This window comes from Leuresthes tenuis, unplaced genomic scaffold (genome assembly GCF_036924035.1).
Source record: "Leuresthes tenuis unplaced genomic scaffold, fLeuTen1.0.hap1 SCAF_24, whole genome shotgun sequence".
NCBI classification, from domain to species: domain Eukaryota; kingdom Metazoa; phylum Chordata; class Actinopteri; order Atheriniformes; family Atherinopsidae; genus Leuresthes; species Leuresthes tenuis.
This window is the reverse complement of record NW_027325378.1, coordinates 9,566,700-9,594,169: the sequence shown is the minus strand read 5'-3', so window position 1 is coordinate 9,594,169 and position 27,470 is coordinate 9,566,700. Positions and strand designations below refer to the sequence as shown.

Sequence of the window (27,470 nt, the reverse complement as noted above, 5' to 3'; positions counted from 1 at the left end):
TAAAGTTTAGTGGATGGAAACCTTTTAGAGATTGAGAAGCTTCTTTTATGTTCCAAAAGAAAAAGGTGGAGCTTTAGTGACTCCCGTGCTTCTTTTTGATTGGTCCGCATTTTTGCAGACGTTAATAAATTGGTCTTTCGAAAGCGGCTCGAGTCTTGTTTTCAGACACTGGAATGAACGCTGAATGTGTCCAGAAATGACAACTCATGCACCGATGGGGATGAGAAAACTGGTTTAAAACAAACCTTTAATGAAAAACATACAGTACATGATCCAGACTAGATGTCACCACAAAGTATGCATTTCCTTGCTTTGTTTGCTCGAGCTAAAAGTTGTAAACCTTAATGCTGTAAAGAGTCTGGCGGTCGCAGGGTTCTGATTTCTATAAAGAACAATGAATAACCAGAGGCTGAGGCTCTCCCCAGCTTTTAAGTCAGACTCACCGAAACTCCTTTTTTGGCCACTTAAAAACTTGTAAAAGCTATACAAGGTTTCAAAGTGACACGTGCATAGATCTGATAGCAAGTTTGAAGAATTCTCATACCAGATTAAAGGAAATTATTATATTTTTTGTCAAAAGTCACAGGCAGACTGTCAGGTTTACGCACTTGGTCCTCCAAACACCCAAAACAGCTGTTAAGGCTGAGGATCAAGTACTATGACAGCTAAGCTCATCTTTAAGCTACCAAACCACTGAACCGTGGTTCAAGAGCAACAGCTTCCTACAAACACGTGGCACCTGTTTGATAGTGGCTTACTCTGATCCCTTTGTTTAAAAAGTACAAAATCTATAAGAGGGAATATTACGGTGCCAAAATGGCAGCAGAAAATGAATAAAATGCCATGTCAGTACAAAACAGCACAAAATGCTAACCTGAACAGAAAAACAAAACAAAATTAAATAGGTTTATAATGCACCACTTAAAAATACTGTAGTTAAAACAGAGCTTTGACTCGCAGCTGAAATGACGTCGCTGGGGTTAGTTTCATTTCTTCCAAAGTCACATGTAGGAAAATTAAGCATGCCAACACTCCGAGCTGAAAAAAGAATCACTCAAAATCAATAACGTACAAGTACAGGCTGAAAGTTCTTAAAAATAGGATTCTGTACTTTGTCACGTTCCAACGTGGCGGCTAAGTTGGGAAAGTGTCACACTGACGGTGTAGCTTATGTAAATTAAATTCTATGTAACAAACACAAACCGATGTGCTGAAATGAGAACAGGCAAAGAAAAACAAAATCAATGTGCATTGTTACAACTTTGTGCCACCGTTTTTTTCCCCAGGAAAGCTGCTTTTACAATACTGTGTGTAATCCCTCGGTTTGTCCCGAAAAAAAAGGAAAAAAAAACAGAGCTGCACCGTGTACGAGTCTAAACATACTCTGATATGATTTGGAGAAATGCAACATGATATGTGTGTAAATATGGACAGTCCTCTGAAATAATGCTCGCTCCAGGTCCCTGGGGGGGGGGGGGGGGCACAGGCTCCACTGGAACGACTAATGCTGCCGTTCTGTGTCGTCTCAGTTTTAAATAAAAAGGACAAAAAAAAAAAAAAAAGAAGAAGAAGCCAGTAAGGACAAGATGTAGTGCCACCTCGTCGGTGGTGCAGGTAGTCAGGCCATCCGTGGCGGAGGGAGGGGCTATCTGAGTCCAGCTCTGGAGGTCATCCACTCGAGGCCTTGACACAAACTGGAAGCAAAAAAAAAAAAAATAAAAAAATCATAAAGATCCATGGTGGAAATATCTGATTCAGCAGAGCTTTTTAAATACCACAAAATGTAAGGCAAACTATTAAAGAGACGAGTGAAAACACACTGAGCTTTCTGCACCCACAGCACAACACAAGATATCAATCTTTTCACAATCAAAACAGTTTCAGTGCACTTTTTTATCCCGATGTGCAGATAAATCTCAGAAAACAGCGATATCTGGTGGTTGCAGAAGTCACAGCAGCTTCTTATGTCAGGTTTCACCCCGAAATGTTTTCAATAAGCCTCAAGAGTTGACGCGACAGTTAATAAATGATTAATAAAACAGGTTTATTTTGTTTTACAGTAATCGGTTTTGTGAAACAAGAGTTCGGTGTTCAGTTCACTGGACAAAAACATTTTTTACTACCCCGCTGTGTTTTCCAGCTGCAGCGCAGTTAAAAACATCTGTATGCTGGACACGGTGAAATCTTGAAAGGTCTTAATCAGCATATCTCTTACCCCTCTCCTGTAAGTGCGCAGCAGGACTGTATGTGCCAGGGGTGGTCTTTGATGGAGCTCAGGGTGAGGTATTTGGAGATCTCCGCCGCAGACATGCAGTCCTTCATGTCCTGCTTATTGGCAAATATCAACACAGCTGCTTTCCGCAGGTCCTGAGGGAGAAGACAAAGAACAATGAAAGCACATAGCTGCTCGTTCACGCTTTCTGACCCACAAACTGTCAACAATGTGGCTGAATGGAAAGGTCAAACTACGGTGGAATCAGAACAACCATTACAATCCTCAGTGCCGTGCGGCCCGTGTTCCGCACAGGAAGTGTAATGATGGGAGTTTTACCTCATGAGCCAGCATCCTGTAGAGCTCCTCTTTGGAGATGGCCAGTCTCTCTCTGTCTGTGCTGTCCACCACCAGAATGATGAACTGCAGAGCGGGAGACGAAAAAAACACTGAATGACCTCTTTTCAAAAGACATTTACAGCACTGACATGCAGCACAGCGGGTGGGCACTTCCGGGCCGAGGGCTCTCACAATGAGCAGCGGTGACGGCTGAGCTCAAGGGCCCTCTGAATAAGAAAGAGCGTAACGTGCTTTCAAACGTTCCTTTGGTCTTTTGTCATTCAGGGCTGGACACTGACACCAGATCAACCACTCAAGAAGAAGAAAGGGTCACAACGTTACTCAACATGGTTGTGACCCAGCTCATGAGCAGGGTCTGACGCGACAACCTGACTTTGGAAGAAAAGGACGAACGCGACTCATTCAACGGACTGCACAGCTCCTCCAAGTCTGCTGAAACCAGCAGGAATCTGCGTCCGCACGTTTGTGTGATCTTTACTCTTTTCACAAACATTCACTCCCTGGAGCCCAGACGACCTGCAGCACAGCGTGCGCTGCTCTCATACTTTGTTGGGTTACCGACTGCCGTTAAATGTGGGAGCTGACGGCGAACCATGAACAGCTCTCGCTTCGTTCGACCCAGTTCCCTGCGCTTTCGTCAAAGAAAGCAACTAACACAAGACCAGCTTCAGCTCCAATATCTGACAAATTCCTCTGTTACCATTAGCTCTGCTCCGCTCTCCAAAAAAAAGTAAGATAAATATGTGTATTAAACTTCTACAACAGCCAGCTACCTGCATATCAGGTGTTTGGGTGATATCTGTAAATTAAGGCTATATAAAACACGTTTATTCAACCCAGAGATATTTAAATGTTATGATAGTATGAATTCAATAAAAATTACATGCAAAAAGAAGGCAGAAAACGTTAATCTGTTAGGTTGGTTGGTTTAGTACTGGTTCTATAAAAATAACAAGACTTCTTTCAGCTGCTTTTGGGTTTTTTCTCTCTCACTAATACTTAAAAAGCTGAATCTGTGGCATGAATGACCGGCCAAAGCTGACCATCTGTGGAATATCCCATTTCGTATGAAGGTTCCGTTACATTTCTGTGGTTCTGCTGTGAAAATTTGTTCAAGTTCTCGCACACATCTGCCTCTCCTGACCCCAGCCTTTGTGAGAGGCTGACCTCTGACTTGGGGGCGGCCCCCGTCGCCGTCTGTGCTCTGAACAAACACGGCAGCTGCCGCGCTCGGGGAGAAAAGCCGCTGATGGGCAACACTCGCCCACAGAGGAGACGCCTAAAAAGAGCAGAAGAAGAGAAAAACAAAGCTTAAAGAATGTTCTTACTTCTGTGTTGGAGTAGTAGGTGTTCCAGGAAGACCTGAGAGACTCCTGCCCTCCAATGTCCCACATCAAGAAGTGGGTGTTCTTAACCACAATTTCCTCCACATTGCTCCCGATGGTGGGCGACGTATGGACCACCTCATTCATCAGACTTGATTTAAAGACAGTAAAAAGAACATTTTAGAAAGTCAGCGAGTGACCATAAATATGGTGAAATATTTGAGAAGGTTCAAACTCTGGATTATACCACAAAAGTGCTTACAATTGGTAGAGGATAGTGGTTTTCCCTGCATTGTCAAGTCCCACAATGATCACTTTGTGCTCTGCAATACAAACAGTCTTTTAGCTGAGCAATTTTCATAATTAGCAGCAGAGCACGAACTGTGCTTTCACCGTAAAAAAAAAAAAACCCCAAAACAAAACAAAAAACACACGACGTGGCAACGGTTATGATAATAGGCCAGCTTTCAGTCTGTACAAAATGTTCACGTCAGTTATAGCAACACATTCAAAAATCTTACAGGGCGAACGTTCCTTCCCTCCCCAGCTCTCCCGGACCCCGTGTCTGACCATTCATAAAAATCACACAGAACAGTGAAGACTCTGAATTGACTGTGAAGCAGTCAAACACGACAGACTAAACGCGAGAAAGAGGCGAAAAACATCAGTGACAAGACTTTTCTGTCCTTCTGAGACCTCAGAGGAAGGACTCGCACCTCCGATTATTGGGGTGAACTACAATAGGTTTTGAAAGACAATGAAAATGTGTATTGCTTCCTCAAAGAGGGGGGGTTACCCGGTGTGATCACAAGCGGCACATGCAGATGAAATTTTTCCCAATGAAAAAAAAAAAAAAAAAAGGTTACATTTAGATTAGATTATTATTTTTAGGCTGTATGTTAAATTCTTCTGCAGTTTTTATAAAGGTAACATACAACATGAAAGCCAATTCACACAGGCCGCTTTCCTATCTGGTTCTTCTACGGTGCACCAAGGGGCTTTACAGCATTCTCTTGAATCAAAACAAGACATTTTAAGCATTTACCAAACTTCAGCCACCAACACCTCTTCCGTAGTTCGTTACATTTGTGCCAATCTAATTACAGAGTAGACTAGATGCATTTGGCTGCCGCTCAGACCACGCTGTAATCTCCTCAAGTGAGTGAAACCTGACACTGGGAACACTTTAATCCAGAATTAGGGTATTAAACTAGGTGCCTGTCTAGGACAGGCAGCAAGACCACACAGGCCAATGCAATTCAAACTAAAATTCCCTTTTTCCAGTCCCTCCACACTCAAGTGGTTATTCAAAACACCTTACATTCACACGTGTCTAATGCCAAATAGGAGCAGAAAACTTCTGAAATGATCGTTAAATGCTGTCCCTGTGTTTTAAACAATAGTGGTGAAGCAAACCGAAACGCACAAAAGTGGATCTGGGTGAACATATCAACTGTAAACAACTTTTCCAAAAAGTCCACAAGTTATGCAATGCGATGTGTCCTGGATAGTGAGCCAAAGCTGATTGACAACTGCATGAATACGCTCTCACGGGCTCACGTTGACTTAATGTAATCATGTTGGTTGACTAACTGATTAACAGATTAACCACCACAGAGGTGGGTGCGGTGGATAAAATACGAGTTTAAGCGGTTGTTTTGTCATGCATGTCGAACAAAGAGACTTCGGCAGGCAAAACAGCGTTGAAGTCAAAGAGACGTATAGCGAGATAGTTCGCCCCTCCATCTGTTGTTGTGGCTCGCGCTGCTCACTTTACGTTAACGTGCTAACAGTTCACATTATCAACGGTTGAGCAGATTGCGGGTGGTTAGTGAGCCGGGACAAAAAATATCCAACACCCACCTTGGTTACAAAAGAAGCTCCACAGTTTGGCAAATATGAGGCCCATTGTTCGGATCAATATCAATGTGAGTCCCGTCAGTAGAGCGGCCAGCAGCTCTGAGCTTCTCCGCTCTTTCTCCGCACCGTGCAGTCCGTGGCTGGCTGCGGCTGGCTAACATTAGCTGGACGATTTTCTGTCCGCAAAATATAGCCCCAGGCTTTTAAATGCAGACTCCATGCGCCACGATATAATCTAAAACGAAGCTACCGTGAGCACATATGTGGTAATGAAATAAGTCAATACTGAGTGTAGTTAAATCTTCTGCAAATCATACAAACACGGGCTGTAAAGCGCAGCGTCGTACTCCCACCGCTGGTAAAGGCTTCTTCTGCCCGTTAGCTGCTGGCAGTGGTTCACATAGACACATATACATAGACACCGCATCGACTGTGGAAGGGCGTGCCTAAAGCGCCGCCATCTTGGTACAGGGCTAGCAGAGGCAGCAGTGCGTGAATGTATGAAGGAGAGAGGTACTCCTCACTCTTAAAGTAGAATTATTTTCAAACGTAAATGTACTTTATTCATACAGCCCTTTACAACAATCCATTTCGGTGTACCAAAGTGCTTTACAGCAGATAATAAATAAAGAAAAGAATAATAAATAAAAAAATAAAATTCTAATTCCAAACATTCTAATGTTGTGAGTATTTGCATGTAATATTTTTCAAACACATGAGAGCATCAAGGCCCTGGTCATATTAAAACCTGTGTCACATTTGCTCTCTGCCACTCATTTTAGACACACTGAAATATACATGAGGACACATTAAAATATACTGTAGTGTGTTTAGTCCCTGTTAGCCCGATTATTTAATTGCAAGCCCAAGTTAAAGTATTTATTATTATTATTTCTTTATTTATTATTTAATTGGAAGCCCAAGAACAAGCTGGATAAATCTTAAGTTTTTAAGTACTTACACTCGACAGAGTATAATTGGCCAGTTTTTTAGTGACACGAGCAAGCCAACCACCGTCTTCGTAGTGTTATTTGGATGTGATAAACAACGTGTGTGTGTTGTTTTAGGCGTGTATCTAATGTACCAGACCTACCTGACCTAATAGAGATGCTTTATCTGACCCAGTTATTTTGTTGCCTGCTTCTCCCACTGTTTTAAAGGCCAGACTTAGTGAAGATCTGGCGAGAGTGGAGAGTCTGGAGCGTGAGAAGAATAATATCATGCTCCGGGAGCGAAGGGCGAAAAAAATTATTCTCGAGAATCTGAGGAAGAAAAACCTCATGAATGAAGAGCTGAAAGACAGGCTTGAATGCTACTCGGGTAAAATGGAAATACTAATTTGAATATTTTATATAGGTTCTTTAAATAAAGCCCTGAATACACCTGAACGTTTTCTGGATTCGTTTCGTTCTATCCATGTATGTCTGTCATATCTGACGTTTGACAAACAAACCTCGTGAAAATAGCTTGACAACTGATTTATGATCAGTTTTATTGTGTAGAAACACCATTCCTCCATAGATGTAATGTACTGTAGGAGCAAGTGGTACTGTATCAGGATGGCCGCCCCATGGGCACGCCCCTCGAGTGAGCGGCAGCAGTCAATGCGGCGTCTATGTATATATGTCTATGGGTAGAGTTGTAAAGTAACCCCGACTGATCACTATCTTCCGGTTACGTGATGACGTTGAACAAGTTCGTTTGACGTTTTCGCTATTCTGTTTGAAAACTTTTATTTAATAATAATTTTTTAATCTTCTGCGTTTTTGTTCTATTTGAAGACAACAAAAAGTGACACTGATTAATCGTTAATTAGCTACTGACAGCATGTTTTACTCATTTTAAAAATGCTGTCATTGTTTTGGTGCTTTTGCTATTGATTTTGTTTTTTGTATTTTTTTTATAAACGTTTTTTAATTGTCTTCATGTAAATTGATAACAATTTTGTGTTTTTTAATTCCTGCATTTTGAAGAAAACAAATCCTTGATTTGTGAATTCATCATGTTACATGTGACCCTGCCAGTGACGTACGCGGAAGTAGCAGCGCTGCATGCCAGAGGAAACAACACTTCAGACGAAATAAAGATAGCACTGTAAGTTCTGATTTTCGAAGTATTACAATTTTTTTGTGTATGGAACTGTGTACCTGAATAATTTTAGGTAGTACTGTAGTTGTTTAAACTTCAAGTATAAGGTCAATGCATGTAGTTAAAGTCTATTTAGAATTAGGCTTTGACGTTTTCAGATATATTACAAATATTGATTATTAATTGGAATGTGTCTAAAACACAAACAGGCAGTTGCTGACATTTTATTGACAATATCATTATGGAGATAAAGGTGAAGTTAAATGATAGCCGAGTTTTGTTTGGACATAAATCAACTACACTGCTGTCAAAAAATGCAAAATAACCGTACTGCGTCTACTTCTTCACTTTATTTGCGGATTGCAACCAGCTTTAAGGTCCATTACCAACATATATTGGAGTGTGAACAAGAATTGCTTACCTTGCAAAAATTAATATATATGTGTCTATTTAAATAAAGATACATTTATATTTTTGTATATATGAGGAAACAATTAACTTCAATGCTCTAACTACTAAATCCCTTTTATCATTCCTTTTATCGTTTCCTTTAAATACTGAAACAGATTCCCTTCCCCAGTGGTGTATTGAGACTCATTTCTTCCACTCCATTCTGTCTGATTCCCCTCTTTAACCTTTCTTTTTCTTGTGAGTATTTATGGGTTAGGGTTATGGCACCCATCATATTGAATTAATCAATCTCTCCCTCCAGACCACATCAACTGCTTTTTTGACACAAAAAAGACAGCTTTTTTTTTTTTATTAACTTGTGCTTTCTTTACTTCGGTTTCCAAACAAATAACCGGGTCTATGGTTACTCTACCTTTCCTGAATCCAATCTGTTGAGATGTTAGTTCCTCTACTTTCCATGTAAAATGCTGAAACGTACTGCGTCCTCGGGTTCCTCGATGTATGTACTTCCGACCCAAACCGACAAAGTACGGGACTTCCGGCAAGATGATGCTCTGAGCAGCAAGACAGCTGCACAGCTCCTCATTTGCTCCCTCAACAGATCGTCAAGAATGGGATTAAGCGTCATTTCTCACTCAAGAACTAAGTCTGTAAGTCAATTTATCTTCCCAAAAAAGGTATATGGGTATTATTATTTCATAAAAGTATGTTAGTCAGTGACAAGACTGAAGATTAACAAACGCGGAGCGCCAACAACTACTCCAGATAAGGCACAAAACACGAAAAAAAAAAAAGAACAGACCAGGTGAAGACAAAGAACCACATGAGGATGTCGCAACCAATAAGACAATATTAGAAGCGGTCAATAAGTTAGCGGAAAGATTTGATATCCAAGAAACTTAATAGGAAAATGGTGGAAAACTGGAGCCAAGTTACTGGAGCAAAGAGGGAACTGATAACCAGAAAAAAAAAACCAGTTGAGCCAGAGCATCAAGTTTGCAAACTGACTGAAAGAATAGCAGTGCCAAAGGAGCAATGCGTGGAACAGGAAAGATACAAAAGGAGGTGGAATCTTCTTGTGAAAGGCCTGAGAGAGAAAGAAAAGGAAGATACCAGTGATCTCCGTGTTGGAAAGAAAGAACTTACAATTATACAAGGCGAGTCATCATCCAGTTTGTCAGGAGAGAATGCAGACATGAAATATGGAGGCACTTCCAAAAAGGCTTAAAACTGCAGTTTGCCTGAACAAGCATTATTTATAGTTTTCTTTAAAGCTTTTGACAAGTTTAAACAAACGCCTCCAAATCTTTAAATATTGTCTCAATTTTGTATGAACATATAACAAGTGCCCTCTTACTTCATTCAGCATCTACAAGGCAATTTGGTGCCAAAAGAGGTATTTGGCAGGGAGACCCAATTAGCCTTATTTCTTTTCATATTGGGAACTGAGCTGTTAGCACAACACATCATTAAAAATAATGATAATATCAGACCTTTAAATATTATGGCCACTTTGTTGGTTATTAAACAGTTAGCAGATGATAGGGCATTGTTTTCAAAGGACGCTGATTAGATACCTGATGCATTCAAAGCTGTATCCCTGTTCTCAGATGCATCGGGGCTACATTTGAATATTAGAAAATGGGAGATTTTAGAAATCCATAATAATACATGAACTTTAATTCAGAATATTGCGGACAAATGTTTAAGTAAAACAATTAGTAAAATATCCATTTTCAACCTGTTTTGCATAAAAAGAAAACAACAACAAAAGAACTTTAACTTTCAGTGAGAATATTTTAACTCATGGGAGAGTGCTGTTAATGAAAGTGGATTCAGTCATCCAGAATATACTTTAAACATACCTAACAGAACTATTTAAAAGATTAACCAAATTCATTAAAATTTTGTCTGGAATACATTTGAATTGAAAGAGTGACAGTAGCAGAGGATGGTATGACTGCAAGTGATTTTGACATAATAAATGCCGTAATTCTATTAAAAGCCACACTTTCCTCGGGCACTCGCACATTGCCAGGCTGTGTAAGCCTCGCTTGAATTAGCCTCGATTAGATGCAGCTGAAACGTCTTCGTGGAAGGACTTGAGGCTTAATTGGGAGATTGTGTTAGTTTAAGCGAGGTTTTCCTGACACAGCCTGGCTTTCTTTAGCGACGTTCTCGGAGCTCGACACATGCACCGACGCGTCCGCCCTGCCGAACCCTTCACAAATAGTTTCATAAAGTGCTGTGACTAATGTTAAGGAAGCATCGATAATGACGGGCGGGGGACAGGAAAACTATGTGAAATGTTTTTTCCAGGTACGTCATACCGGATATGACCTAACCGTCGCGTGGTGTTGACACACTTGCCTGAGCTCACGGTTGCGTTTGTCAAGAGAGTCCAATCAGCTTCCTCTTTTGCGATTCCTCGCGCTTTTTCCCAGAGGTTTGACACGTCCGAATCTTTTCTTTTTCTGGTCGAACCTACCAGAGAAAGGGACATTATACGCCGCAGCATCGGAGAGGTTGTTGTTGTCCTTCATCAGCGGCCCAGATCTAGTCATGGGTGCCATCGTCTTCATTCTGCTGAGCCTGGGCGTTACCGTTACAGCGCAGAATAACTGTGGCCCTGTTTCACCCGAAGTGGAAAATGGAAATACGGACTATCCCAACGGGACTGAGTTGGGTCACAACGCTGTGATCACTTGTAATAAAGGCTTCAATTTGATTGGAAATAGAGTGCTGACTTGTGGTAAAGAAGGGTGGCTTGGCAGGGCGCCTACGTGCGAAGTGGTCAGTTGCCTTTCTCCACCAACAGTTGCAAATGCCAATTACGAGCCTAAGAAGGAAAGCTACGAATACGATCAAGTCGTGAGATACTCATGTGAGGGCGACTACACTCTCAATGGATCAAAAGTGTTAAGATGTACCGAAGACGAAAGTTTCCGCCCTGCTCCTCCAAAATGCGTTCGGGTTGAGTGTAAAGATCTCCAGATTATAAATGGCATAGTGAGCGAGGGTTCTCGGCCTCCACATATGAAGGACGCTTTTTTAAAGTTCGAATGTAACAAAGGATTCAAAATGGTGGGGTCATCTATCGTGACATGCGGTATAGACAGCAAGTGGTCTGTCATTCCACAGTGCAAGGCCGGTGAGACTGGCAGCCTCGGTGAGGCTGGCAGCGCAGGTGGGGCTGGCAGCGCAGGTGGGGCTGGCAGCGCAGGTGGGGCTGGCGGCGCAGGTGGGGCTGGCAACGCCGGTGGGAATAGCCTCGCCACTGGGTCAGGTATTGGGACTTTTGTAAGCATTGCAGTCCTGTACGTCCAACTTTTCTGGCTGTAAAAGCGACTTCTTTAAAAGATGGATGACCCCTGGACTGATCTTCAAACGTACCAGGCCTCCACATGAAACGTGGAGTATATGAAATCCTCTGGAAGTTTGCGCTTCAATGGCAGCAACAGACCAAACGCAGCCCTTGGTGTGTGCTTGAAGTGGTTCACCTGCATCCTTGATGATAAATGAAAGCTTTAACAATTATTGTCTCACAACCGCTTTTTGTTCATTAATGATTTCTAAAAGGTATTCACTGGAGCTCAGCGAGCAGCTGAACTTGAGCTTTGAATGTTTAAACAGTGTTTGATGTAGTCATTTGGGGGAAAACTTGGTTAAAACTACCATAGGAGATTTGGCTGTTAGTTTGAAGCTTAATATGATAACACTGAGGCTAGTTTGTAATTATCAACTAACAGCGGATACCCCAGATAATCTTTGTATAGAAGAGAGGCTCTGAGCCGATAAATCAGTTTGGGATGTGTGAAAGGGTCCCTCGCACAGTGCCTGAAGAAAAAGTGTAATTCATGGACTTTACTACTGAAAGTTTTGCCTTTTCTATTTTCTTTGTATACATTGTGCCTTTCTGAATTGCACTCATGTTAACCTACTGGTTGGGTTGTGTTAAAAGGTGAGGGATCACCCATGAATCTGTTTTTCTTTTTTTTCTTTTGCTGCGTTTCAACGAATGAAAGATTTATTTAATTAAAGATGTAATTGGGATTTGATTGTTGCACAGGAGAATAATAAATCAGCCATTGCTGGACTGCTTTTAAAGATGCATTGAAGATCTCTGAACATTTTGTACTTTTCATTATTAGAACTTCTGTCAGTATTTCTATTGTGTGGAGTCACTTGTATGTTCTGTTCTTGCTATCAGCTCACAAAAATAAAAGAGGATAATAAAAGGACTAAACATGTCTTGTTTTCTTCAATCGCACCTGTATAATTGCATATAAGGTGACAGCCCACAGGTTAGATTTTTTTTTATAAAGTGACGTGTTGATCGATGAGAGGTACAAGGTCCTTTTGTAAGGTGATTTATAAAGCAGGAAAATAAACAAACCATGGACTGGATGTTCTTTAAAGTACACAAATAAGAACAAGATGCAAACAATGTATAAAACTAATGAATTACAAACTGTTACACTAAGTTCCAACCGAAAAAACCAGGATCAGTCACGACTGTGTCACTGTTCCTTCAGTTTGGGCTTGTTTTAAAAACTGATGTCAGCAATGATTCATTTTGTGCTCCAAAGAAATGATTCTACAGCAAACAAGCCTCATTTTTCTGTGCTTATCCGCCAGAATAGTTGCCGACCGATGGCGTCTCCTCATCCGTGCTCAGTTCGGAGTTTTAACACTTTGCTTTGATCGGCAGCTTCTTTTCAGACTGGCTGAAGTCGCACTGAACACGGAAAAGATGTCGGTATTCCCAAGAATCTCCCTGAAGCCTGATGTGACCGAGTATCTCAGGAGCATCTTTTTGAACAAGGAGGTAACAACTTTGTTGGAGGATATTTTGTGAATACTGCTCCTCTGAGGTCAATTTAGGCTTTCGTTGAAGTGTTGAATAATGTTTTCTGTCAACGCTATGTCCCCTCATCATAAGCTGAAAGTCCTCTGACCGTAAAAGAGTCGCATTCCAGAACACGGCCTCTGAGGAATACCAAAACAATGCCTGTTTGTTGGTGTTTTCATACTACAAAGACAAGTGAATTGGTCGGTATAATAGTGATAAGGAAGGACAATAAAATCAAAAAGCATACAGTGAGTCAATAGATAAAAATCTGATGCTAGAATAAAACAAATCTCTGTATAAACCCTGTATTTATACATTTGGGGGATTTTTGTGTTGCAGGGAAAGGAGGTTTTTTCAATAAATAAAAAAAAAACAACAAACAAATGACACTTGATTTCCTAAATTCAAGTTACAGATAATTATTCAATAGTTACTGAGCCTTTGTTGTTGCTCATTCTTCATGCTTTTACCTGTTTGGCTGCTTTAAAAATGCACGTTTTGACCTCGATCCAGTAAGCAGTCTTGGCTTCTGATACGTTCAGGTGTTGGCGGCTGTGGGTCATCAGGAGGCTGACCATCGTTTCCAGAAGCTGCTTACATGTCTGTCTCACCCGCCTTCGTACACGTGTGTGCGAGCCAGCACTCATCTGGCGCCCCTGGAAGAGGTCAGGCACAGGCTGCGAGAGGAGCTGAAGAAGGTGAGCAAAGAGGACCGCTTTGTTGCCGCCCCCCGCAGCGGGGATGTGTTCACTGGAGTCACTGAGTGTGTGTCGTTGAAGCAGCAGATGTGCGGCCCGTCAGCGGAGGAGTTTCAGATTCTTTCACACCCGCAAGTTTCAGACGTGCTACTTCTTCCTGTGGACGGCCCGAGGTATGTGAGGAATGCTGGGAGCTTCCACTCCAGCAAAGAGAAGGACAGGGTTACGAGTCACGTGCACGTGTGTGTCCTCCTGTCCTGTCCTCAGAGCGGTGACGCAGCTCAGCTCGGAGGTGGTGGTGGGCGCTCAGTGTGGCAGTGCCGTACTGAGAGGAGCTCATGTCTTCGCCCCGGGGATCGTCGCCAGCCCTAAATGTAAGACTCAAAGTCACGCTGTGGGGCACAAGGGATTTATCTGTATTCATCCACAGCACCAGATGCTCTTTCGTCACTGTGTCGGCTTTGCTTTGCGTTTACGTCCTCAGACATGAAGGTGGGGGACAGAGTGTCCGTCTTCTCTGACCTGGAGGGCAGGTGTACTCGAGGAGCCACGAGCTTTCAGGGGAACAAGGTGTTCGTGGGAAATGGAGTTGCTGAAATGGGTCGCTCAAGCATCTTCTGCACAGATGAACCAGTCAGGTGTTAAAACACTTAGTTTTTTTCATTTATTAATGAATAAACTAATGACTGAATGCCTTCATTTAAGAGTTTACTTAAATTCAAAGTTCATGTCTTATTGTGGGTCAGTCAGAGCTGAACATCTCTTTTGGATCGGGGTCATACTCTTCATTTTCACACGTGTTTGTTTGTTTTGAGTCATCCTGAAATCTCTGAGTTACCGTGAGTCTTCTGAATTCTCTCTTTGGAATTTGACTTGAGCACGTTGAAAACTTTCAACTTTTGCCACCATGCATTTCAAAGAGAGAGTGCAGTGTGTGCCAAGAAGGATGAATGAAGAAGGGAACATATATTTTTGCTTTTAGTTGCAATTTTATTCTCAAGGGTTCACAAACATGTGATCCTGATGCTCAGATCCACAGCAAAGGTTCATGTCGGCAGCACAGAATTTTTTTAACTGGTAAACTCAAACGGTTTGATGGTGTGGTTTCAGAGGTGTAGGGGTTCGGATGGTGGAGCCGCTTTACCGGAGTCCCTCCTTCGATGGCGTTCTTCCCAGCCTGGCGTTCCTGCAGGTATTTCTATTGGACTCTGTTAAAGCCAGAATGGTGAACCGTTCCGCTGATTGACCTGGACAGAGTTGGACTTTGATTGAATCCACTCTCTTGTAAATGGCAAATTCTGAATCTGTTATTACCTGTAACTGATCTGGAAACATCACCACCCAGAACCTCCCCTCTGTGGTTGTGGGACACGTGCTCGGGCCTCAGCCTGGAGAGCGAATCTTGGATATGTGTGCTGCACCGGGAGGGAAGACCTGCCACATCGCTGCGCTCATGGGCGATCAGGTACTGCTGTTGTTTCACTTCAGGGAGAAAAAAAGAAAAAGTTGCACGAGACTCCATCTGGTTGCCTCAGCGATGTTACTTCATGAAATTTCCCTCTGTTTTAAGCCTCTTCTGCTGCTGTGTTTTTGGATTCATTGCATCATGTAGACGTTTGTATCTGCAGTTTACGTCCTACGTCCCCCACTTCAGGTTAAACTGCGTGTTTTATACTCGGGTAGATTCATAAGGTAACTGTACAGCACGTACAGTGTATTTATCTACTTTATTATCTCCTTACTTTCCATAATTAATTTAAAACGGTCCTTTTATTTATACTGTATATTAGTACTTTTACTAGTTTAAAGTGTTTGATTGCCTCCTCCACTCCTGCTTAAATGGTGCTTTTCTTGCCTTGTAAACTTTTTTCTTTTTTTTTCCCCCACACAGGGAGAGGTTGTGGCCTTGGACAGAATCCGAAACAAGATCGACCGCATTCGTCAGAACGCCCAAATGCTGCATTTGCAAAGTATCAAAGCTTACTGCTTCAACAGCACTCAGGCTGCGAGCACTGACCCAGCGCAGGAGACCGAAGGTACCGCGCAGCACCTGTCGTCCTGCTCTTTGTGACTGAACACAATGAATAACTAACAGCTCTGTTGGTGCACACACTCCAGGGCCTCCTTTCCCCCCTGAGAGTTTTGACCGGGTTCTGCTGGACGCCCCCTGCAGCGGCCTTGGGCAGAGGCCCAACATGGCCAACACCTGGAGCCTCAAAGAGATCTGCTCCTACCCGCCGCTGCAACGCAAGCTGTTTCAGGCTGTAGGTTTTACTTTACCCAGAGATTACACTTATCACAAACCTCGACGTCTTACCCTGTTGACTGTTTCTGTTACAGTAACTACTTTTGGCCTGTAGGTGGCAGCATTGGGCAGTTAAACTGCAATGAGATGCAAAGCTGCAATTCACATCTTAAAGGAAAAAATCCACCTCAGACTGATTTTTACAGAAGTTAGTCCTCAGATTGTTTCTTTTTTCTGTCTCTTAACTGTGATTGGCAGAAAAAAAAATAGTTCAAACACTTTTAAGTGAACTCATTCTGGTACTGGTTTTCAGAGAGGGCTACAATCTGTGATAGATTTCTCTCTTACTCGCTGTGAAATGTGAAGGATTTTTGGGGTGAATATTTTGCATAAAGGATGGCTTCTAGGTGGAGTTCATCACAGCTGGAATCATTTATCCCGGTAACACATAGTTCTCCATCAGTGTCCACAGAAGCTCCTCAAGGTTACTCTGAGGAAAGATGGCTCCTCTGAAGATAAATGTGCTGCTGTGCAATACATGCTGCCAGACTCTGAATTATGTGACAAGTGAGAGTTGGACCTGTGATTCTTTTCTCTTTTTTTTGTCCACCTAAACCAACACAATCTATGCACAACTGATCAAATTCTGTAGTTATGGAGCAACATGTGGAGTTTTTAGGAAATTATCATCGCCTGGTGAATCGGAGTGCAGTATTCTTTCTCCTTTTGCACAGTTTTTGTCTCCACTTGAGGGGTTAATATCAGACTCTTTAGCTGCTCAATGCTGTGCTACAGTATGTTCACTTTGCCTGCCTGCTGTGTGGGGGCTCTGCTGCTCCAGTGAACTTTTTAGGACGGCTGATTTTTGGCACCTCCAACAGCAAACAAGGTGCTGCCTTACATGAGATTTTAGACCATGGAAGTATCGTGATGGTGGGCAATGTGAATGTGGGAAATACTAATGAGCACAAAATCAAGAAACTGTACCTATGGAAGCCACTTTCTGCACTGTGAAGGAAAAATAAGAAATAAAAAAAAATCTCTTGATAAAAATATATTTTCTTCCAGGCAGCCAAGCTATATTTGAATCTTTATTCTAGGTCTTTCAAAGTTTTTCTTGGGACATTTGTAATTGGCAGGCCACTTAACACAGGTCTATGAATCATTTAAGAATAAAAAAAGCACCTAACACAGGGGATCAACCAGAGTTTTGTCTTCACGTAACAGACAACCTCACAAAGGGCCGGTTTTCAATCGTATCTTTAGGCACTTTGTTACTAGCAGCCTGTCACAAAGACGCATCATTTGTTCCAATTTCTTTAGTTGCATCTATGAAAAACTTCACAGATGATGCAGTTCGAGAGACAGAGTATTTTTTTGCAGCAACAAGGGGATTCTCAAGCTTATTGAAGAGGTTTCAGGCTTTGCTGAAGAATTGCTCGTACCAAATGTTGAGTCATTGGAATTGTACAAACCCTGATTCTGCCTAAAATACTGTATTTTCCTTTACGTTTGCACTCGTTCCAGTGAATTGCTGCACCTATTTTTCGTTTTGTGCTGGATACAGTGGTGAAAATTGGCTTATAATGGGCTTCACTGTGTTTTTTTTCCAGTGTTCTTTGCTTTTATTGTTTAAGCACAAAACTGCACTTGGCTCACTACTGCCCCCTGGAGGTATAACAACAAACACACACTTGTAGATCTGCAGTTCAAGGTGTTTTCCCCACAGTGGCCACGAAAGGCAAAAATGAGCCCAATCCATGCTTGATAACACGCTTTTAATAGCAGTGAAAGTTTTGAGAATGATACTTTTGAGTGTTTTCAAACTGTCGTTCATTTTGCTTTAAGTTTCATTGGCAACATCTCTGGCTCAGTTAGTACTAGTGAGTGAACCAGGAGAGGAAAGTTGCAGACTTGGAAAACAAAATTATGTGCTGAAAGTCGCTGCGATGGTCTTTAAAGCCTAGAAGAGCTTCATCACTACAAACAGAAAATGTCACACCGTGTCACATAACTATAAAAACATTGTCTGCAGCAGCTTTCATTTAAAAAGTGCATGTTTGTGCTGCTGCAGGCGGTGCACTTGTTGAAGAAAGGCGGGGTTTTGGTGTACAGCACCTGCACCGTGACTCTGGCTGAGAATGAGGAGCAGGTGGCCTGGGCCCTCGACACCTTCCCCTGCCTCACACTGCAGCCTCAGGTACACCTTCGCCACACGTACATGCTCATTACTCCACCCAGAGAAACAAAGTGACATCACTAAGTCTTGTTCCCGCCTTTCTCAGGATCCTCACATCGGCTCAGAGGGCATGCTGGGAGCCGGCCTGTCAGCAGAGCAGCTGCGCCTCCTCCAGCGGTTCAGTCCTGAGCTGAGCTGGGACCAGACAGAAACTACAACCCCCCTCCCCTGCAGAGCCGACGGGGACACCATCGGCTTTTTTATCGCCAAGTTCCTGAAAAACTGACCCGAGGGCGTGTTTTCTCACGCAGTGCCGACATGAGAGCACAAAACGGGAACAATAGTGTTTACATTACGACACTGTGTGTGCTTAGATGGGCCGTGTTGACAAAGAGCTCACTGCCGTTTACAACATCTGCCTTTCAACAGCTGCTCTCTAAAACTGCGGGCCATATACGGATAAGCTTTATAAACACAGTGGAGGAGAGAGGCGGAGGGGGAGGAGGGAGGGATGGAGACTGAATGAGTGCTGGCAAATGCAGCAGTGCTAGTGTCGCCATAACAACAGTGACGACACAGCTGCTATGGTGACAGCGGATTCGCTGGATCTGCGAGTGTAGACCAGGAAGTAACGCGCAGGGAGACGTCGTGAGAGGTATTAACAATTTACAGTCTTCAGTGGTGCTGGAGACGACCGGGACGTGTGATCAGTCTCTGACTGGAGTCTCTGACTGGAGTCTCTGACTGGAGTCTGCCGCCATCACCAGACGGAAGTCCCATTTGTTCAGAATACACCACATTTAAAGGGAGCTTTATGTCTGTCAGCGCTCTCTGTTGTCTGAATACAGAAAACCTCTGTTTAACATTTGTAAATTCAACATGAATATTTAATCAGTGCTGTCTAAGACAGCACAAATGTACCAGAACAAATGTTTTTATTTATTATTTTTAGAACTGTGCTGTATTTATTAACAATAAAAGCTTATCCTGTGTGGTCATATCAAATTGAACTTTTTTCTTCAAAACCAAAGTATTATTAATTATATGTTAACACAAACCTACAATGATTTGTTGATGATATACAGTTATAAAAACATGTTTTTAAAGCAAAAGTGTCAAATATTTGATAGGTCCAGTGTAACAGTTTGCTATTTTAAGGTGTTGTGCCCTCTTTGGGTAATGTGTACATATTTGTGTGGTGCAGTTTTCAGGATATTTACACCGACTTCTGCTCAGTCTGTCTCCTGAGTCCGTGCACACATCTGTCCGCAGTGCACCTCTGCCACCTGCATTTTAACGTGTACAGAATCGTATTATTGACTGAAACGGCTGCTTTTTTTTCTCCGTTCCAACATAAAATCTCTCTTATCGAACGGCTGCATCTCTGTTTGTCAGCTTTGGCGGCAGCTGTGTGTGAAGAAGCGCTGTCTTATTTTAGACGCATCCCCTCGGTATTGCCATTCATGTTGAGGTTGTCATGACGACACGGGAGGCAGGCCGGTGATTCTACCTCAATTTTTCAGCAGAGTTTCTTGTGACTATTTATAGACGCCGCACCCCTTTTGTGTCTGGATTCTCTGACAAAGCACACATCAAAATCTTGTCCCGCCGTGTCGGTTCTTTGTTGCCAACTTTATTCTTCATATTTATGCATTCTGTACTTACACATGTACACTTTTATAAAATCTGTAGCGCTACAAATGTAGCATAGAAATGGGGATTTGTAATTACATTTGTCATGGGGGATTGTGTGTAAACAGAGGCTCATGGACTCAAACGTAAAGTCAGTAGAAGTAGTTAGTTTCATGAGTTAGTACATGAAATCATTCAGCACACAGGGCAGGTGGAAGCTCTTAAAGTATCCCAAACGGCATTGATTTGCTTTGAATAGATCCTGTGTATCAGTCAGGGAAGTGACAGATGGCAGAAAGATAAAAAAAAGAAAAGAAAAGACAACTTATCTGGTAAACATCTGGAATTATTCGAGTTTGTCTTGAAAATGCATATTTTAAGTGTACAACACACTGAAGAAAATGTCCTGTAATTAACATTCTTTGTATAAGAAGTGGGAGCTCAAGTGGGAATTAAACAACATTCATTAGAAAAGGGGTCAGACTTGATAAAAGATGAACCAGAATGGAGTTTCGCTAATCGACCTACAGAGAGTTGAGAGACCTATCAAATCGCTTTCACTTGAAACCAGTGTGAGTCAGTAAAAGTGCAGAATAAAGAGTGTACCAATGTTATAAAATGTTCCTGGACCCATACAAAGAACAGTACTGCATGTTAGAGAGGAAGTTATCGTTGAGCTTGTTCGTCTTGTAAGGTAAGACTAAGGTGCGCCTCGAAGGAGGCATCAATATGTTAAAACTAAGTGTTTGAAACTGTGGACGCAGAATAAAAGAAAAAGCTGAGGGATATATGTAAAACACCAAATCAAAAGAGCAACACTTTGGGAAAAACGTTTTCCTTCTCAGTTTGACAGGGAACACTTCCGAATGTGTGTTAAATATGAAGCCAGCAGCTCCTTACCTGAAGTCGGCTACACCCTTCAGTAACACCTCAAGCTGTTTCTTTTACAGATTAAACAAACCAGACACTGTAGAACTAAAAAAGAAAAAAAAAAATCTTGTTGGAACACCTTTAGCTGGGATTATGGCACACTTTCACAGTGGCACCATGTTGATTAGTTAACACAATGTCACAACATTCATTTTTATCTGGAGTTGCTTTCATTTGTGGCTAAGATCTTGTTCTCGTGATGGGGGAATCGGAGCGCTGGGTAAAGTTTTCCCCGGCACATCCCAAACATACTCAATGTTCTTCGCGGCTGGACTCTAAGTGGCCAATCCATGAGTGAACCTGGTCATTCAGTATAATCAGGGAGTCGGCTGACTTCATCTTTTTTTGGGCACATGTTGCGGAACTCGGTCTCGGCCAATTGAAGCAGCTCCAGATCATCTGTGTAGTTAAATCTTTTCTTCTTCTTTTTTTTTTTTACATTGACACAGTACGATTGATTATTTACCGTCTTTTCTACAGTCTGTGTGCTACATTCAGCAACCCGCTGCTGGCTCTTTGACTTATAGGTAATATACGCTGATCAGCCATGACATTATGATCACCTGTCCTGGAGTGTCTGGTACTGGGATGTTACCAATGGAGCCTTTGGGCTCTGTGGGTTGTGGGGTCTTTGTGGATCAGACTGTTCCACAGGTCAGTATCTGGGAAGTTAGGATGTCAGGTGACCAGCTCAGACTGTGTTTTGTTTTGTTTTCACTGCTGTCCTGCTGGGTAATGCCACCGCTGTCGCCATATTTGGAGGTGGGTGTGTTACTGGTCCGTAAAAACGTTTAGGTAGGTGACACACACCTGTGTGAAATCCAGGATGCAGGTTTTCCCAGCAGAACACATGAGCGGTGTGACTCACTTTACTTGTTTGGGGTTTTAATGTTGTGGCTGATCAGTGTATCGACAGCAGAACGGTGTTGATGTGCCTGCTGCGTCTGCACACCTCACTACACCTAATACAGTCTAATACAAAGGTCCTGCACCAAATCGCGAAGGTGTCGCTGAGGTTTTGATTCAACTATTTCTAAAGCTGCAGTTCATGGACAAACCTAACAAAAAGGAACATGCAAACCAATGCAAAACAAGTCAAAGTTATTGTAAAGTTTAACCTGCATCTCTCTAAAGCAGCATCAACCTTCATGAGGGGAAGATTTATTGCAGGACTGTTGCATTAGAGTGCATTCATTTCAGCTTGGTGACCCTAATAAATTGAAAACTGGGTTCAAGTAGACACAAGCAGATAAGCAAATTTCCCAAATTGCCAAACTCATCTGCAGTTACAGCATAAAACTATGTTGGCTGGTCAACCCTCGCAGTAGTCTGAAGGAACAAAATATTCAAGTGGTAGCAAGCAATAAAAATTAATAATAATAGAAATAATAAAAATTATAATGCTAATCACAGAAAGCACAGCTCAGTACAGAAAAAAATTCTGCTTTCGTGTCATGCTTTATCAAACACAGGTTTAAAATATGCATATTTGAGAATATTCATGCATATCCACACATAAACAGTGTCTATGCATAGATACACACATACATATATTCATATATTTATATTTGTATCTATGTAATCAAAATCCTGCAAAAGATGCAGAGAATTTACAAAGAAGTGTACATAAATAGGATGCTGTGGTTTCAGGGTTTAGCAGCATGATGGGAGAACAGAACGGTTCAGCAGGGGTTCGCTCTGTCACTGGTGGATGTACGAGTCTCTGCCCCACTCCCCTGCTTCACCCCTCTTTTTGGGAGCCACCTCCCCCTCTCGGTCCCTCTCTCTGTCCCGGTCGTAGTAGTGGTGGTGGTGGTCACGTGCTGGCCGGTGGTGGTGGTGCGAGCGCTGCTTGTTCCGTTCGTTATGGTCCTGCTCGCGCTCCTTGGAGCGGTGGTGTCCCGTGCCGTGGCCGGCTTCCTCCGCCCCGCTGCGGTGATGGTGGTGGTGGTGATGGTTGTGGTCCCGGTGGGGCAGCGGCTCGTAGCGCTGCTGCTGCTGGGGGTGTCCCTCCCCTAGATCCTTGTCAATCTCATCCTCCTCGTCCTCCTCGTCCTGGTGGTGAAGCTGAGCCCGTGGCTCAATGTAAGCTGAGTCCTTGCTCTCTCGGCTCTCGGGGGTCTCAGAGTCCAAAGTTTCCTGCCGGGAGAGGCCCCTGGCTTTACTGTGGTGGTGGTGGTGGTGGTGATGGTGGTTGTGGTGCTCAGTCCTGGTAGAAGATGATCTGTGGTGGATGTGTTGAGCTCTCTTGGAGGACTCTGTCCTAAGGGGCCTCTCTTCTTCATCGCCCTCCCCCTCTGCCTCTGCGTCTGCATCAGCCTGGTCCAGGCTCTGGTGGTGGTGATGGTGGTGGTGGTGATGATGATGGGGCTGGTACTCCTCTTTGGAGCCTTTACTCTCAACTAACGCCTTTTCTCCTTTTGACTCTGCACTGTTGCCCTGCAATCAGTGACACACATCAGTCAGCAGGATGTAAAAAAAACAGGAATCCTCACTGCAAACAAACACAAACCAATACTCACCTCCCTCTCCTGCACAGATTCACACACACACACAATTGAAAACATTAACTGTCACACTTGAGCACACACTTGCTTTTCAATTCCACAGAGGGTTTGCTTGCATGTTGCACTCCTCAGTTTCAACCTTCATCACACGGCATTGTCAAACTTACCACACCAGCAAATACAAGCTCACTCCTGCTCCTCATCAATATCAGCATTGTCCTCATTCTCAGTCTTACATTTCCAGTGTGATGGCAGTGGATGGAGAAAAGGTAGAGGTGAGGACTTACACAACATTTACAAACTAGTCAAATGACCAACGAAGGGGTTGGCCGTTAAATCTAAGTATCTTATGACTAAATATCCCTATATAGTCATAAGCTATAGTTAAGATTTTTTTCTTCACTGCTTAAGGTCCACAAGTCTCTTAAAAAGATTAGGACTGAACTGCAGCTAGCTGTACTACAGCCAAAAAGATGAGAAATCAGCTCCTTAAACATATTTTTGAGTCACTGCAGAGCATAAAATGTTTAATGTTAAATAAAACTTATAAGTGAACAAGAGAACAGCGTAGTGTTGGCTTATTTTCAGCATTAAATCAAAAGCAAAAAAAGTTGCTTCACTGTTCTAAAGCAGCACTCGAGAAGTGTGTGAACCATAAAACCATGTGCTTTATTAATCATTTTGCACATTCCAGGGCCCGATGCTGCCCCGGAGTGTCCGGGGGGCCCTGCAACTGCCTCACACAAACCACATTTTGCTTTGCAGTATCACACAAGTGTCACACAAGAACACAACAATGTTTTCCATAAACTTTGTTTTTTCAGCATGTTGATTTTGAAAAAAAACAAACAAAAACAACATGACTGCCACCAAAAAGACACCATTGGGGGAAACGAAGAAAAGAAAGTGGCAAAGAGACTGAACAAGAGCAAAGCTTTAGCTCAGAGAAAAAACAGAATGAAAGGCAGGTGGTGACCTATGACATCACCTGTTGCCATTGGTTGGGAATAACTGACCAGCTTGCTTGTTCCCTAACCCTAACCCTTAACTTGGTTCTGTCAGTAAAGCTGCCCAGATGTGGGTTTATAATCAATCATACATGTCTACGGTATATACTCCAGCTGTTTACTTTAGCCCTCTGTACCATGGCTAACAGGAAATACACAACAATCCAACAGCCGCATGTTCGTCCATGTTTTTCATATTTATCAGATATTGAAAGACAAGTTGTAACTTCATCGTTATTATCTCTGTCTCGCAGATGAAGCCTCAGTTGGCACCTCGGTTCTGTTTTAGACTAACAAGGAAATAAATTCTTCTCGTGTAAAAATATTGGGAAGTCTTAGCAAATTTAACACCACAATCTTGGAAGTTTGAAGCCTTTCAAAACGTCCTCTGCTATATGTTGCACATTCTTCAAAGATGTAAATCGTAAACTATATCACAGATAAACAAAAAAATGTATTTCTTTTTTTTGTCTTTTTGAGAGTGTTTTTGTTCATCACATAAATCATAGTATTTAAAAATCTGCAATCTTGTTCTTAATCTTGTTCCTTCTGTATGATTACACCACTTTGAATTCACATTTTCGGTGGCTTCTGACAGATATTTTTCTTTTACAGCAGCGGTGTTACATCCTGCAACTGTAACAGACCATCAAGTGCTACTTTAAAATGGACAAAGCGTGAATTTATCCCTCCATTTGTACTAATCTGTCCTTGTGATACTGCATGGTTTCTCTGATGTACCTCCACTAAAAGCAGCTGAATTTTCAACCTGTTTGTTTAATCTCAGTCATACTTGTGGAGATATAAAAGACACCCCCGTACTAAAATAGCTTGTTTTTGACAGATGTAAGTCAAAGCTTTCCCTCTAAATGGCTAAACTGTTCTGATTAATTGGAAGTCATTTCTTCGCAGCTTTCTTAAATATGAGTCTTCAAAGTTTAGCTGAACACAGGCCTGTTGTAGGCCTCTTCTAGCACTGCCACCATCTTGTGGTGGGGACTGACTCTGCTCAGCAACTGTACCTGCACACCGGAGGCCAGCGTCGGGCTGGAGGGCAGGGTAGCTGTGGCCAGCTTTGTTAGCAGTGGGTTAGGAGGGCTGCAGCTGGTGGGGTGAGTGCTCTTCCAGTAGGCCTCCAGGTAATCAGCCATATGCTCACATGCATCCTCCAGCTGGTTCTCATCGAGGATGATGTCAAACATCTCCTGGGAAAAGCAAGACAGCCCCAGTTTAAGGAAATGAAATGGAGACATGACAAGGTCAAGAAAACCAGACGGCTACGTTACACAACTTCACTGGAGGACTGATTCTAGGCCTCTTCTGAAAAACACTACAACCAAAAATAAAAATATAAACAAAATGCCAGAATTTAGTTAAATATACAGCCCACAGAAATAAATACCACAGCATTAGCAATTAATTCTCAAACTGTAATTCCCTCAAGATATCGACTGCTATTTGAATTAAATTAGGCTGCACTTTCACAAGCTGGGGGTGCTTGCTTCATTTTCTAAAATAATAACTAAGAAGATTATCAAGGAATGGAAATAGAACTGGCAAGACCGATGTAGCTTTCAGAAAAAGGAGGGGAAAAAAAGGACTTCAAATATGCAAAACTGAAACTCAGAGCCAAAAAGGACAAAACTCTGGGTTTTTATAAATTCTGGATTTCGATCAGGAGTAACACGGGTCTGCTGTGGACACTCACAGGAGGGCACTGAGCCAGCTTGTCGGCGGCCACCATCTGAACATTGAGGTGTTTGGCCTGAGACTTGCCTCTGGACTTGATGAGCCGCTGCAGCACCTAAAGGGAAAGGAGACAGAGGGTAACACAATCATGGCTGTTTTTGACCCAAACAAATCATGGGAATGTTGAAGTCTGTTAATGTGACTTTATTCTGCTCAAAAAGAGAGAAAAAATGACTGAAGGTGAACAATAAAGGAATTTGAGGTTACAAGCTTACAAAATATTAACTCTCTGCCATCTAGCCTTGTGGCCTTTCACTGTGAATTGTTATCCAATCCAATCCAAAGTTTCTGCTGACCTTATGCCAAACAATTATACAAGCAAAAAAAGTTTTGGCGCCTGTTATCTCCTGTTAGGTGGTCCTAAAACTCAGAGCGGTCTGAAGTCGGACTTTTACGTTCCAATGAAAATAAAAAGTGTTTAATATTTGTCAGAAGTCTTTAGTCTTGTGTCACACAAACTGTGAGGTTCAATTACATCAAGGATGTCAATAGCCGCTTCCAGCCCCACGCGAGAAGCAAGCAGCGAGTAGGTAAACATGGAGGGGAGCCCAGGTAGGAGCAGGGGAGATAATAAGCCTCTGTTCCCTGGGACTGAGGAGAAACTGTTGGGAGTTATAGTGTGAACAAGAGTGAGTCTTTAGTGTGCTCTTTTATTTTGTATTACAACAGACTCCTGGAAACGCTACAAAATGCTTCGCTAGTTATATCATCTTATCTCCAATTACTTTTGTAGGACGGACAGACCATACTGTCCCTGTCCTAAGCCAGGCCTGCGGCATTGTGTGGTGTCTTCTCTTCTTCTTTTTGGCAGTTTTTTTTTTTCTCAGCAAACCACACACAGAAAGGCAGCTGCAGCCAAAGTCTTCATCTTTTTTATGATCCATTTTTCAACAGTTTATACTCCAGTAAATTTCCACCAGGAGCATGAAGAGAAAAATCTCAAAAGCAATTTAGCTAAAGTCTTGTGATTAGCGACCCTGCACAGCCGCAATCTTTGAAAATCTTCAGTCTTTGACAAAAAACTTCTGTGACCAGAAGGCATAAAAGCCTCATATTGTTAAATATGAACAAATGTTTAAGGTCCCAGACTTCACGCAGCTCTATGTGTGAGCCTGAAAATGTCTATTACAACTTTTTCTCATCATAATACCAAAGACCCGTGCAGAGATATGTTAGATCAGCCGAGCTTCTCCTCAATAACACAATATCTAATAGCACAGTACGGAGGTAATCTGAACAGGATGAACTATTTCTGTTGATGCCTCTGATTTACCTGATTTTTACTTTTCTGTGCTTCCACCTAATTAAATACTTCTTCACAGCTTACGCAATTAAATTAAAGCCTATAAAAATACTGTCATTATCCCTTCAGGGTATGTATGAAGTGGCAGCTGGGTGCGACTGAGGGGACAGAT

The 27,470-nt window shown here is 42.4% G+C and overlaps 3 protein-coding genes across 14 annotated transcripts in view; 1 reads left to right on the top strand and 2 right to left on the bottom strand.

Annotated features, from left to right (window-relative positions):
• Positions 1-229: 229 nt before the first annotated feature.
• LOC140284818 (ADP-ribosylation factor-like protein 5B) lies at positions 230-6,150 on the bottom strand. Its single transcript, XM_072378815.1, has 6 exons — positions 5,761-6,150; positions 4,160-4,220; positions 3,901-4,048; positions 2,552-2,635; positions 2,216-2,367; positions 230-1,694 (listed from the first exon to the last, which is right to left on the bottom strand). The coding sequence occupies exons 1-6, from the start codon at positions 5,804-5,806 to the stop codon at positions 1,646-1,648; spliced, it is 540 nt and encodes a 179-aa protein (XP_072234916.1). The 5' UTR covers positions 5,807-6,150; the 3' UTR covers positions 230-1,645.
• A 1,640-nt stretch (positions 6,151-7,790) lies between these two features.
• Positions 7,791-19,205, top strand: nsun6 (NOP2/Sun RNA methyltransferase 6). Of its 6 annotated transcripts, XM_072378701.1 has the most exons (12): positions 7,791-7,851; positions 12,968-13,084; positions 13,651-13,806; positions 13,888-13,979; positions 14,074-14,180; positions 14,291-14,444; positions 14,917-14,998; positions 15,152-15,271; positions 15,698-15,842; positions 15,925-16,070; positions 18,126-18,251; positions 18,337-19,205. In XM_072378701.1, the coding sequence occupies exons 2-12, from the start codon at positions 13,010-13,012 to the stop codon at positions 18,514-18,516; spliced, it is 1,383 nt and encodes a 460-aa protein (XP_072234802.1). In that variant the 5' UTR covers positions 7,791-7,851; positions 12,968-13,009; the 3' UTR covers positions 18,517-19,205. The 6 variants fall into 6 exon arrangements, with proteins under 6 accessions (XP_072234802.1, XP_072234803.1, XP_072234801.1 ...); XM_072378702.1 differs by lacking the exon at positions 12,968-13,084 and having other exon boundaries at positions 7,814-7,851; positions 18,337-19,204; XM_072378700.1 differs by lacking the exon at positions 12,968-13,084 and having other exon boundaries at positions 7,820-7,851; positions 13,891-13,979; positions 18,337-19,204.
• Positions 19,206-19,843: 638 nt separating this feature from the next.
• Positions 19,844-27,470, bottom strand: part of cacnb2a (calcium channel, voltage-dependent, beta 2a) — a 64,716-nt gene continuing 57,089 nt past the window's right edge. For all 7 annotated transcript variants that reach the window (XM_072378238.1, XM_072378240.1, XM_072378241.1 and 4 more), the window contains 3 exons: positions 26,015-26,110; positions 25,329-25,511; positions 19,844-23,231 (listed from right to left, as the gene is read on the bottom strand). In XM_072378238.1, the coding sequence (XP_072234339.1) occupies positions 22,494-23,231; positions 25,329-25,511; positions 26,015-26,110 (1,017 nt within the window). In that variant the 3' untranslated portion in view covers positions 19,844-22,493. The remainder of the gene's footprint in view (positions 23,232-25,328; positions 25,512-26,014; positions 26,111-27,470) is intronic.